Source organism: Manacus candei, unplaced genomic scaffold, assembly GCF_025592945.1.
Source record: "Manacus candei isolate 608988 ecotype Guabito, Panama unplaced genomic scaffold, ASM2559294v1 h1tg000016l, whole genome shotgun sequence".
Lineage (NCBI taxonomy): Eukaryota > Metazoa > Chordata > Aves > Passeriformes > Pipridae > Manacus > Manacus candei.
Genome location: NW_026138064.1, coordinates 6,911,392 through 6,924,082, shown reverse-complemented (window position 1 = coordinate 6,924,082; position 12,691 = coordinate 6,911,392). Strand labels below are relative to the sequence as shown.

At 39.8% G+C, this 12,691-nt stretch overlaps 1 protein-coding gene across 2 annotated transcripts in view; it reads right to left on the bottom strand.

The window, feature by feature from the left end:
- Positions 1-3,117: 3,117 nt before the first annotated feature.
- Positions 3,118-12,691, bottom strand: part of CAMK4 (calcium/calmodulin dependent protein kinase IV) — a 150,702-nt gene continuing 141,128 nt past the window's right edge. The window contains exons 11-12 of one of the 2 annotated variants that reach the window (XM_051782674.1): positions 11,645-11,837; positions 3,118-4,228 (exon numbers count right to left, since the gene is read on the bottom strand). In XM_051782674.1, coding sequence (XP_051638634.1) covers positions 11,673-11,837 — 165 coding nt within the window. In that variant the 3' untranslated portion in view covers positions 3,118-4,228; positions 11,645-11,672. Of the gene's footprint in view, positions 11,838-12,691 lie in introns of both variants that reach the window. The other variant, XM_051782673.1, reaches the window with a different exon arrangement.

Sequence of the window (12,691 nt, the reverse complement as noted above, 5' to 3'; positions counted from 1 at the left end):
GGTGATCTCTAATGATATCAACTTGTCTCCTTAAATTTCAAAGCCATAAAGCCTGTTTTTACTTAGAAACTTGATTTAGGCCAAGGAAGATGCCCAACTCAGACTTCTTCTAGATTGAAATCTCTTGAAAACTGTACAAATAGAATTTTCTCAATGCTTCAATTCTAAAAATATATATACAGAGGGTATTTTTTATGATGACTGCATGATTGCTGTGGAAGAACTTTATTTGGCTTAGTATTACTTACCTTTTAGTATGTTTAAGAAATGGTTTATCATTAACATCAAAATGAAGTTAATCTTAAAAACGTGAGCATGTAGCACCTTGAAGGAGGCATATAGATTAGGTTTTATAAAACATGGAACATGTGTATTGACATGTGTTTAATTAGCACCTACAGAAACAAAGGAAGAAAATCTCTGTATTTTATGTAGAACCTTTTCTTGTTTCTCTTACTAAATTGGCATAAAAGCAGTAGAGTTCTGTAGCATTTGACTTCAATGGAAAGAGATGAGAAAAGGAACTGTGACCTCTGAGATATGGCAGGCTCTTGTATGGCTTGTATCATGTCACCTTCTGCAAAGTAGAGTAGGAATAGGTACAGAGACCACTTCAGATCTTTGGAAAATGATTAAAGTCACTAGTTAGAATTACTAAAAAAAAATAGTGATGTTTAGACCCATTTTCTGGTGAAAGATAATATGACAATGGAAGAGATTAAATCTATGCTAAATATTAACCAAAGTCCTAGAGCACAGTTTAAACTTTGGAATACATTCTGCCTTTTCCAGTCCTCATTGAGCTGTGGTGGTGATTTAGTTTTAAAGTACAGGGACTGATTATCATGGGGTTGACTTTCCTCAGGATTGTGTCATTAGTAGGGGGAAATCAGACACAGATCATAACAGCACCTGACAGGAGATACCTGTACATGTTTCACAGCTGACCCACACAATAAGAAATGTCATATCTGGGTTAAGGAGCCTCACATCCCAACAGATTATCCAGAAAAATCTTCTCCAAAGTAATGTTCTTTAACATGTTTCTTTCAGTATGTAAAGTCACTATGATGACCTAATAATCCCTGAAAATGTTTCTGTGATACAGGCGTCATAGGTGGAACTGTTAGAAGATCATTTACTGCCCAAAGTGTTATCAGAAAGTCACCTTGCTCAAGCCTTCTGTGGACCAGTTTGCCCGTGCCCTAGAATGTGTGACAAAAAGCACTTCCTGAGCTCTGTACCTGGGCCTTGCTGACCTGCCTGCCAGCACAGACCCCTCTCTGAGGCAGGTTATGACCCTAGAGAGCAAACTACTACGCTAAGATTCCCTGACTCTCTCAGTGTGTCAGTCTGAGTGCTGCTTTTCATTTGGGCTCAAATCAGGACTACAGCCAGTGTGTTACTGATTCTAGCTCCAAGGTACACTGGGGATGCAGGGCACTGCTCAAAGGGATTTGAGCAGCAGCAAACATGAGTATCCATGTTATTTGGGTACCATATGCCTCACAATTTGGAGGAAGAAGGAAGGAAATCACAGCATGCCTGTGCTGGAGCAGAAGTATAACAAATAAAAGTATAGAGAATTCACAGTGTGTGTACAAATACTGAATCATTCCCTAAAATCATCTGGGTATTTCAGACATAAAGCTTCCACAGTATGTACAATGTGTTGAAGGTAATAGGTGTTTGAACTGCTCAGAAGGACATAACTGCAAAACCCTGGAGCTTTCTAAAGAAGACTGCACTGGGCATCAACAGAAATGCAGAAATTTGTTAGTTATGGAGCAGCATGATTTTGTTTAACTGCCCACCTATCCTAACTTATGAGAAGTTCCCCTGACTTGTTAGTTCTTTCTTACTTCCCATGTTCTTGTTTGTCTTAAGCTCTCTGTAAAACTAGAATAATGTTATGCTGTATCATGAGCTTCTGCAGAGCTGTTTGATGTGCTACTTTTAAGAGGTCAGTCCAAAGCAAAAACACCTTGAGCTCCAGGGGGGGCTGAAAATCACCTTGATACATGCCCTCTTCCCTCCCTTGGACTTTCCACTCCCCTTTCCCATTCTTCTGTGGAGGTATGAAAAAGATGATTTCATGAAACTGTAGTAAGAATCTATGCCTTGCCTTAGTTTGGGAAAAGATTCAGCTACATCTCTGGAAGTGCCAAACCAGACCTTTTTTTGGAAGACTGTTACCATGCAAAATGTTCTGTGGAGTTTAGCATGATTTATTTCTTTGAAATTTTGAAAAATCCTCTCCCACAATCGGATATGTGGAGACTTTGCATTCAAGCAGTTTGCAAGACTAAGGAGTTGTAGGTGGCAGGAATAACAAGCTGCACCAGTACAGGACAGTGACTAACTGGCCAAGCTTCCATTCTTGCAAACTGAGCAAGAGGGAACACCACTGAGGGTGCTGAATGACAGGTGTGGGAACAGCACAGAAAAACAAAAAATAATCCTTTTAACACCTCAGTCATGCAAAGGCCTCCACTCAGGTACCACATGCAGCTTTGGGCTACATAGCTTTTGGCAACATAGTTCAAGAAAGAGAGTAGTCATCTACAGGTAGAAAATCCATATGCAAGCAAGAAGAGCAGTGAAAGAGCACATGCCCTCTGGGGAAGGACTTGGTTTGTTCTGCTGAGAGATGGGGATGCTGAACGAGGGACCATTTTAACAACTTTGATTTCATAATCACCATGATAGACAAACTGTTAACTGCAACAAAAAGACCAGAACTTTATAAAATACTTCTCAGTTAAAAGAGTAGCAGAACAATTTGATAGAGTGCAGAAGGAAGTGGTGGCATCTTCATCAAGTCTTTAGCAAAATGTGACACAAGCTTCTATCTCACATAACCCTCTCCAGAGCACAGGGGCAACCTGGGCAGCCCTCTAGTTCAGTACTCCACCACTAATAACATATTTAGTTTGTTACTCAACTGCTAAGTTTTTGAGGGAAGAGGAACAGGGGAAATGCTATGCCAAGTTGGAAACTGTTCTAGGCTTTGCAATATAAACTGGTAACACCCATGAATCACATCTCTCTGGAATGATGACTGTTGTTCCTTACTTACGCTGAGCATTAGCTGTCAGCAAATAATAGACGTAAGCATTTCTAGATTTACTAGTTTATTTAGCATCAGATCGGTCATGCAAACCACTTACTGAAAACTGATGTCCCAGCATCAAAGTATATTCTCGTGTCTTTATCAGCATTCCCATGCAAGCACACAGGCAGGTACATTGGTCCCACGCACAATACACTGAAATAACAAAACAGTCAATTTTTCTTTTCCGGTTCAAAATTCTCTCTGGTTCATTTGTACAGTATCAGAAAAGTTACTACATAAACAGGCTTTTAGTCAGAAGTAAAAGTGTACAGTTGAAAAAGCAGTCCATAAACTTCTATCTAGTTGCTAACATTGCTAATAGAAGCAAGCAGCATTGACAGTACAGGATTTCTTACACAACTAAGCAGTAAAAGAAGGACACAGGTACACAGGACATGGAGCTAATTTGAGAAAGTCTAATATATATATACATATATATATAACATATTTTTCATTGTTATTAATAAGAATCCAGCCACCATTGCTCTGAGATCAATGAGCTTCTGTAACAGGCTTATAAAATACTTTGTGTTACTAGTCAATAGCACCATTTGTCTGTTTGTCTTGGAAGAATCAGCACATATCCTAACCATGCAGCATATACTATTCTTGAATTAACAGAATCACAAAATTCCCCATTTACAGTCTGGTCCTCATCCAGTGAGGAGCCACTTGAAAGGCCAAGCCAGACACAAGCCCTTAGTGTATCACATTTCTTCAGGTTAAAACCAGCTTAAGCTGATGAGCTCCTTACTGTGGGTGTGGAGCAGCCAGCCAATCTCTGTTCAGTACTTCATGGGCTTGCAAGGGCATGGTGGTTTAGCTCCTTGAGACTAACAAACTCCTCCCCACAATGATTCTTCCCCTCCTCCCACTCCCTCATAGGCTGGACCAGACACCATTGCTGTTTTGCAAGACCATCCTATCAGTGGTAGACTTGGCAGTGCTGGGTTAACAGTTGACTCGATTTTACAGGTCTTTTCCAACTTGAATGATTCTATGGTTCTATGACTAGGGTTCATCCTCCACCTCTCCATCTTTCCTTCTCCCTGAGCACCTAATCATTTCAGAGGTAATATTCTCACGAGCATAGGCCTTTCAAGACTGTATATTCTGAAAAAAAAGAAATAACAAAAAAACTTCCAACCAAAGCCCAAAATAAGGTTTCCTTATGGAACACTAAATAAAATTTCTGCTTTAATCAGAAGCATTAGCATGACATCTCAGGAGGATGCGGCATGAACACGGAAGTGGTTTCTGTTGTGCATAACAGCACAAAACCACAGCTTGGGTTAGGTCTCAGTAGCCAGTTGTTTCAAATGTTCTTGTTTCGGATTACTTTCATTAAAAATCTCGTCATTTGTAATTACTGTTTCCCTGCAGCCAAGATGGTAAAGACTTGAGCAGAGCAAATAAGGCACTACCACTACACAAGAGGGCAGTAAGTTGTTGGTGGCACCAACTTGGATGCTTTGCAGGGTCCCATGGATCACTGTCATTCCCAAGGAAAATATTTCTCAGGGAGTACACTGCTGCAGCAGGGAGTTGGGAAATCCTTCAAAGATATTTTTTTCCTAAATACAGTCCATTTGCGTGGTTTCGTGAAATGTTTCTTGACAAACTTCTCCATAAAAGATTATTTCAGGCCCCATGATAAACTGAGGAAGAGACTGGGTGCCATATTAATAGTACAAACAATAAAACTTTGATATCTGACAAATGAAAAGTCGAGTCAGTTGTGAGGTTTATCCATCTAGAGGAGGCTGCCACTGAATACATTTGCAATACTTTCATATACATGTTTGGTGGGGAAGTCTGAAAAATAACAGAAATCAAGGAACCTGAGACCTCAGAAGAAACACTTAGAGACATTTTTCACTTTGTTCCTTGTTGACACAAAGCTAAGAAGGAGCTCTCTTTGGTGTGTTCTGTAGCAAAGTTTTCTGCCATTTTTGTTGTAGGCATTCACTGTTCAGTGTTACTTAGGGATTTATGACATTGTGCTCCTTCATGTAAAGTTAGCATTTGTAAGTAACGCTGTCATACTTGGGGATCTGAGGACTGATATGAGGATGCAAACACCTATGCACAGTCCTGTGGATGAATAGATATGACTCAGTGCCTACCAGAGCATATTGTCTCTAAGACAGATCACATGTCATTTGCAGCTGTAAATCACACCCAGTGGCTTGCCCTCAGCTTTTGGGTTTACCAGAATAACTGCTTCAAGTCATTTGACATAGTAATTTCTATTAGAAGAGCCATCCCAAATTCACACAACACAGGGATAAGAATTACAGTCTTTTTTCTCTTTGATAGACTTCCCCTGTGTGTGCAATGATTAGCTCCACACAGTTTTGTGTTACAAAGCAGATCATTATTTACAGTTCAGGCAAGAAAAGGGACCAAGTGTTCTGAACTGACTTTGCAGTTTCTTCTGCCAACACTGTAAATGGCAATGCTGCATAAAATATGATCCTAAATATATCAATTGGTATTAAATAAATGATATTAAGATCACTGGTCATAGCACACATGATATTTTTCAGAGTTCCTAAACCTGATGTATTTCTTTTGATTGACCTAAAAGTCTTTTCTACAGAAGGAAAAAGGTGCTGTTGACAAAGGAGCTTCCTGGTGCTGAGGAGCAGAACATGGCATAGTGTTATTCTTGTGTCACTTTGCTCTGAATCCCTCACTCCAAATACTAGCAGCTTCTACAGCAGCCCAGGTGCCTTCCTTTTCTATTGGGAAACTAATCCAAGAAGCCAAATTATTTTCTGTTTCTGTCTGGCATTTGTTGCACATCACTGAGCTATTTCTGTCAGCCAGGGACAGAAAAAAAAACAGGAAGCAAAAAAGGGAAGAATAACAAGAAGCCATTTGGCCATGAATGCATGTTAACACTTCTTCTTGAAGCCAGAGTTTCTAATGGAAAAAATAAGATCCCTTTCTTTTAAGCTTTGCTCTTTGTGTACAGCACTCTGGAATGCTGCAATTTCTCAGGTGGACAGAAAGAAGTACCTATGGGAGAAGCTCTGTGCTACTTCACAGGGGCAAACACATGCTTTTTAATATACCTTGGCCAGTAAACGTCTTCCTGATAACAAATTAAGGGCCAGATTGTCAGTTCTGCCACACATGCTGTGGATGGATCGTTACTGGTCAGGAGCCTCTGGTGCAGTTTAGGGCAACCCATTACAAAATGTTGTGCTTGTGTTGTTGCCCCACTTTAACCCAAGTCCTGATCATGCAGAAGGACAAGGACACTGAAGTAATCTTTTTCCCAACTGTGCCTTGGAGGAAGCCAGAGCTCAGAAAAACTCTGTGCCATTATCTTTCATACTCTGATATCCTTTACTCTGAATTTCATCCAGCAGTGATTCATGTATACAAGATTTTAATCATTATAGTTTCAGTTCCGGCTGACTAATGCTGGTAAAGGACAAAAGATGGCTTAAAAGGTACTGCAACTGTTAATACAGACATGGCTCTTACAGATTGTTCAGCAATCTCTGCCTCTCTTTTAACGAATTTATATATTTGTGTGTGCAGGTACATATTCATATTTTAATCTGCTAAGTTCAGAATTGGGCCACTTTGACTATTCTATTGTATTTCAGCTTCTGTACTATGCCTATTCCCACAATATTTGAAAATCTTCCAATAATGATTAAGTTCATTCATGTTCTCTGTTCCACTCTGGAGGGTAGAAGAGGATGTAATGCAGGTTTTACTTGTGAGTGTTTGCTGGACTTTTGGTAATATGTATGCAGATTGTTCTATCCTTATATTGTTTAGAGGACTCACACTCCAAAGGATGCTCTTCACTAATCCACCAGCAATCTTCGGTGAAGTACTCTGGCCAGAAGTTTTACCTCTCAGATACAAAGCAAAATTTTGCTTATGTGGAGAATCTAGAGTATTGCCAGTAAACGCTTATACATGTTCTGAAAGTAAGATCACAGAATCAAAGAATCACAGAATGGGTGAGATTGGAAGTGACCACTGGTGTCGCCATCTAGTCCAACCTCCCTGCTTAGGCCAGGTTTCCTAAAGCACGTTGCACAGGATTGCACCCATATGGTTCTGAAGTATCTCGAGGAAGGGAGACTCTACACCCTCTGGGCAATCTCTTCCAGTGCTCAGTCACCCACACAGTAAAGTTCTCATATTCAGGATTTTCTCGTGCATCAGTTTCTGCCTATTGTCTCTTGTCCTGTTGCTTGGCACCAACGAGAAGAGTCTGGATCCATCTTCTTGACACCCTCCCTTCAGATACTTGTATACATTGATGAAGTCCCCTCTCAACTGTCTGTTCTTAAGGCTGAGCAGGCCCAGCTCCCTCAGCTTTTTTTTATAAGTGAGATGCTTCTGTCCTCTCATCATCTTCATAGCCCTCTGCTGACCCTGCGCCAGGAGCTCTGTGCAGAGGTAAATATTTTATTCCTATAGGTAAATATATTATTCCTATTTTCTTCCTTTTCATTCCTTATTGTTTTTTTCTTATTTTGCAACACAGCTGATGTTTTTGGTTTAATGAAACATGGTATTGTGCAGGGGATTATCAGAGAAGTTAGATTCTTTATACAAAAGCAGAATAAGCTCTCACTATTGTGGTTTTATGTTCTACCTGGAATTATTCAAAAAGGGAAGAAAGGATATTCTTTGAGTTATTATTGTTTTATAAAGCAACTTTAAGGATGTTCTTCCCTATCTCCTTGCTCACCTTTTGTATCCAGGACTTGCATGTATCCCTGTTGCTGTGCTCTAGGTCTAACTCTGCATCTTGCTTGGTCAGCCTGATATTTTTTGTTACATGAATGCCATGCCTACATGAGCTATGCACTCATAACCTCAGCAGCAACAAGGCATATTCAGCATCACAAAACTGAGTTCTTCATCAGGAGGAACAGCCAGCCCCTGCACAAGGCTGGGGTCAAGGCACTGTGCTGAGACTTGTGCCTGTCATTCTGTAAGCAGGCAATGTGCAAGACACCTTGCAAAGATCTGGTGGGAGTCCTCTACCCTTCAACTTCATATGCCACTCCTGAAACCCCAGAGAGCTGCACTGCAGTGCTCTGCATATCAACGTGCCTCAGGAGGTGTGCAGGAGCTGAGGGACTTTGTTACATGGAAATGAGTCTTTATCTTTCAGGGTCCTGCTGCATTTGCTGCTTAGCAGATAGTGCCATTCTTCTGCTAAGCTGGACACTAACAACTCCAAGCACCATCGTCCCTTTCCCTGCTGCTGAGCTGAAGAAAATTTGATGTTTTCCTCATCCCCCTGTGGCTGCTAGTTGTGTCTGTGCTTACAGTATGAGTTGTAGGAGAAGATGCTTTATTTAGCAAGTATTGAGCCTGGCTGCCTCAGAACTCTTTGCATTATTCACTAAGGAAAAGGGAATGCTGGGCAGTTTTTATCACTCTATGTGACTGATAGCCTGCTCGCGTCTGGGGACAGAGTCCTTAGTACCCTTCTTCTGAACTACATGCTCTATCAAAAACTTTTGCCTTAATGTTCTTTTGTATTCAGAAGTTTGACTATAGCATGCCTGTCTCTTTATAGCATACTTGCACAATGTAAACTATGAACTTAAGCTAACAAACCAGCACCAGGCTCATGCAGTGTGATCTACTGTGTCATCCACAAAGTTGCAAGCAAGAGTGTTCAAAATCATGGGAGCTCTGTTCTATTTTGGGATGAATCTTTCTGAACTTGTGAAAATCTTGTGCCACAGAGGCAGGACTTTGTTGGCTATTTAACAGCCATCAGATCCTCAGCCAAGCTCTCACATATTAGACTTTAATTGGCCAGTGCTACAATCTGTGATTAAAAGAAGTTTTGCTCAATTCAAATACTTCAAAAAGATGCTAAGATTTCCCTTTTGGTATTTAAAGGAGTTGGTTAATATGTTAAATATTTTTAAAAATTAAAGCTTAGGATTTCAACAGAAAAGAGCATCAGTGACTTTCTACCTAATTTATAACCACAGATATGAAACTGGTCCATCTCCACTAGTTTTCAAGTGTGTTCATATTTTTCTGCCACAATAAGACACTGGTGTTGCACTCCCCAGTCTGAATTACGGCAGTTGCTGCTGGGAGGTGGTTTTTCAGACAAAATCAATGCAGGTAAAACTCCTCTCTTGCACTGCATGCATACACCCTGGTCCTCCTCCTGCACATGTGTGGTGCTGTCAAACATCATCCAGGCACACTCCTTTACTGAGTCACAAACTGGTAATCCATTCAGCACAGGCATCCTCCCTGTTTCATATTGAGCACAACAAAAGAAAATGAAGTAAAAACAACCGAAGCCCCAGAGCCTTTATGCACTGCCTCAGAGCTGCCTCTGAGATCATGCTATCACAGAGAGGTCTCCTGTTCTATGGTATCAGTTCACAGTTACTACATGATATGGTAGATTTAGCAAAACAGTAACTTTAAGAATCAGTTGGGACTACTTTTCAACTTAACAAACCATCAGATGAAGATATTTCTGCTCTCATAGATGCACAATGACTGCTCAGCAAGCTCCACTCCTGCAGATTAGATGCAACTATACCAAATGAAGCAGGAAATGTTACAGAAATCCAGTGTCTCCCATCAAACCTCCCTAGTGACCAAACTTTGATGGCTTCACCACAGTACCAGAGGGATGAGGAAAGTGGGTGGAAATGCATTTGTCCTGCAGTCACCTCACAGGAATTAAGACAGTGAAAAGTGAGACAGGTGGAGGTACCTATCATCTTCTCCAGAGTGATTAGTCTTACTGCATGGGGAAAAATCTGAAAAAGTGTCTTGTTGGCCTTACATAGCTGCCATGAGCCCATCAGCTGACTCAGCTGACCTCAAAGTGTGCACTTGAAAAAAGGATGGATACATGTACTTTAAATTACAACCTTACTTAGTTAGCAAACCTTTTTGTACAACTTCAAAGAGTTCTAAGAAGTGGATAAAAAATTTCAAGTACAATACATTCATTAGCATGCATTCTCACCTAGTAAAGACAGTTTCTTTAATCTTCCTTTATTTATTAATCTAGAGCACATTTTATTTATAAAACCTACCATCTGAATAACATTGTATTACCTTTTAATCTAATCAGGAAATACACCTTCTGAATGTTTTATTGAAGTATTCGTTTTTCAGTAGCTGATATATTTTTTCAAAACAAGCTGTTCAAGGCCTAACATCAACATAAAACCAACAAAAGCAAAGGAGGAATGTTGAGTGTATGAGGATGTTAGGTAATATCAGTATTAAAAAGTTTAACGAGCACAAATGATATTGTTGTACATCAGGTTCTTTTTGCTGTTTCTGTAACATAACCTTATGACAGTCACATGCTGTCAAACTGATAACAAGTATAAATGGTCAGACATCCTGATGCATGTTAATTTTTCAGTTCCTTTCAATGACATTCAACAAAAGCATCAAGACAGCTCAAGAGCCCGACCCTACTCTTGCAAGCTGATCAATGCACATAGCTTATAACATAAGACACAGGAGCTCTGGGTGGATGCAAGATCTGTGCTGGTGGATCACTTTACACGGAGGAGGGTCCTTTGTAAGGAAAATATGGACTGTTTATGTTGACAAATAGAAACTGGTTACTCCTGAGGTTAAACTACCCAGGAAACAACTAGATTATACTACTTGCTCCTAGACCTTGTATAAGAGTATTTTCCCAAAGTAAAATCAGTAAGCTATAGAATAGCTTCCTTTAAGCATTTACAACCTATTACATTGCAGATTACTCCCTCAGGCCCTATAAAAAGTCTCCTAGCTGCACAGTTTAGAAATTAATAAATATGGTGTCAAAAATTTGCATTTACTCTAATCCTTGTTTAGTCTATCATTTTGTTTCACTAACACTTTACTACAGAATTAAATGGCAGAAATCTGAGTAATTTTGGTTATTATTAAAATATTGTATATAAACAGGAAAAATCTGAATAAGGCATTCTCAATGCAAGCTTGAGCAATGTACATTTTCACTCCCAGTGGAACTAACATTTCAATTTCTTCCCAGAAGTAGTGGAATGGTTTTTTTGCACGTAAATCCCCAAATACTTTTTCAATTTTACAGATAAAAAGCATTATTTCATACATCAGTTTTAAAAGCATTGGTTTGGTATTTCCTTCCATTTTGTCTGCTCAAGGACTATGGATCTGGAAAGAAACAGTCCAAAGAAACTCACAACACATATAAGACAACTACTTCCATAAAATTAAATGAAACAACATTTTGTTTCAAATGCCATCTAGATAGATGTATATGAAGCATACAGATTATGGTAGGTAGTTATTCATCCCCATATTTTCACCTGCCGGTATTACTGCAAATTACACTGTTTCCATGACATGCCTTATGGAACAGTTTACTATTTTCATAAGCAGTCACATGCATTGAAGGTAGGATCACCAGCCAGAGTATTTGGCACCCCAAAGCAGAACCAGAGAGGTCAAGCTTACGAATCTCCTTGCTGAATGACAAATTAGCTGGTGTGTGAAATGACAGACCTCCATTGACATGAGGAAGCATATCGACCTAGGACATTTCCTCTGGAGCTGCTTCTGCTTCCTGAGTGGGTTTCTTTTCAGGTTTGCCACTGAGGACGGGAGATGGGTTGTGGCTGGGCTTGTTGCTGTCGTGTGCACTGTGACTGCTGGCGCTGCCAAGACGTGTTGATGCCACAACAGCTTTTACTGCAGCCTGGGAGAGAGAAGACCAAGCAAATGTTCCTTAAAAGGCATGAAATGTCAGCAATGCAGCCTCAGCACAGTCCCCTTGGGGAATGTAACTACCTTTAGTCTTCCTGGTAACATCACATACCTGCCTGGGCTTGGACAGATTTAGAAGACCATCTGAAATTCTAGACTGAGGTTTAAAATTGCTGCTGTCACAAGGTTACAAGTTGGACAACATGAACATGACTTCTTTTTTCAGCTGCAAGTGCTGCATATTTTTTTTTTAGAAACTACTTCAGGTTTTCATGTTGAAGTTAGATGGCAAAGAGAAAACCATCTTCTGCCATAATAATAACAGTATCACTACCGATTATTCCATGAAAATTTCACAAATGAAAACAATATTTATTATTATTGAACTATTGCATATGCCAAGCACAATGGTGTGGAGCATACAGGCAACTTCCTAAGGATATACATATAAAACCACTAATTCGGGTAGGCTTTCATATCACGCAAAATATCACAAAATGAAGACAGTCATGAAGACAGTGATATTAGCCCTTGCCTCAAAGAGTTTTATTGCCTGAAAAAACAAACATACGGAGGCGAGGAAAAAAAATACTAATCTCTGTGTATGACAGCTCAAGTTACTTTTGACTTGGCTAGATTTTTGCTTAGGCGTCACAGAAGCGGGTCAGTGGGAGGAGATGAGGAGTAGAGCAAGTTTTGTGGATACCTTGGAGAGGTAATCATGCTGAAACAAACAAACAAACAGAAGCAAGGAAATAAAAAGAAAAAAAAAGAAGATGCTAATGACAAACAGACTACATCGTCATTGTCAATAAAAACGAATCAGCTAACACAGAATATGAAGAA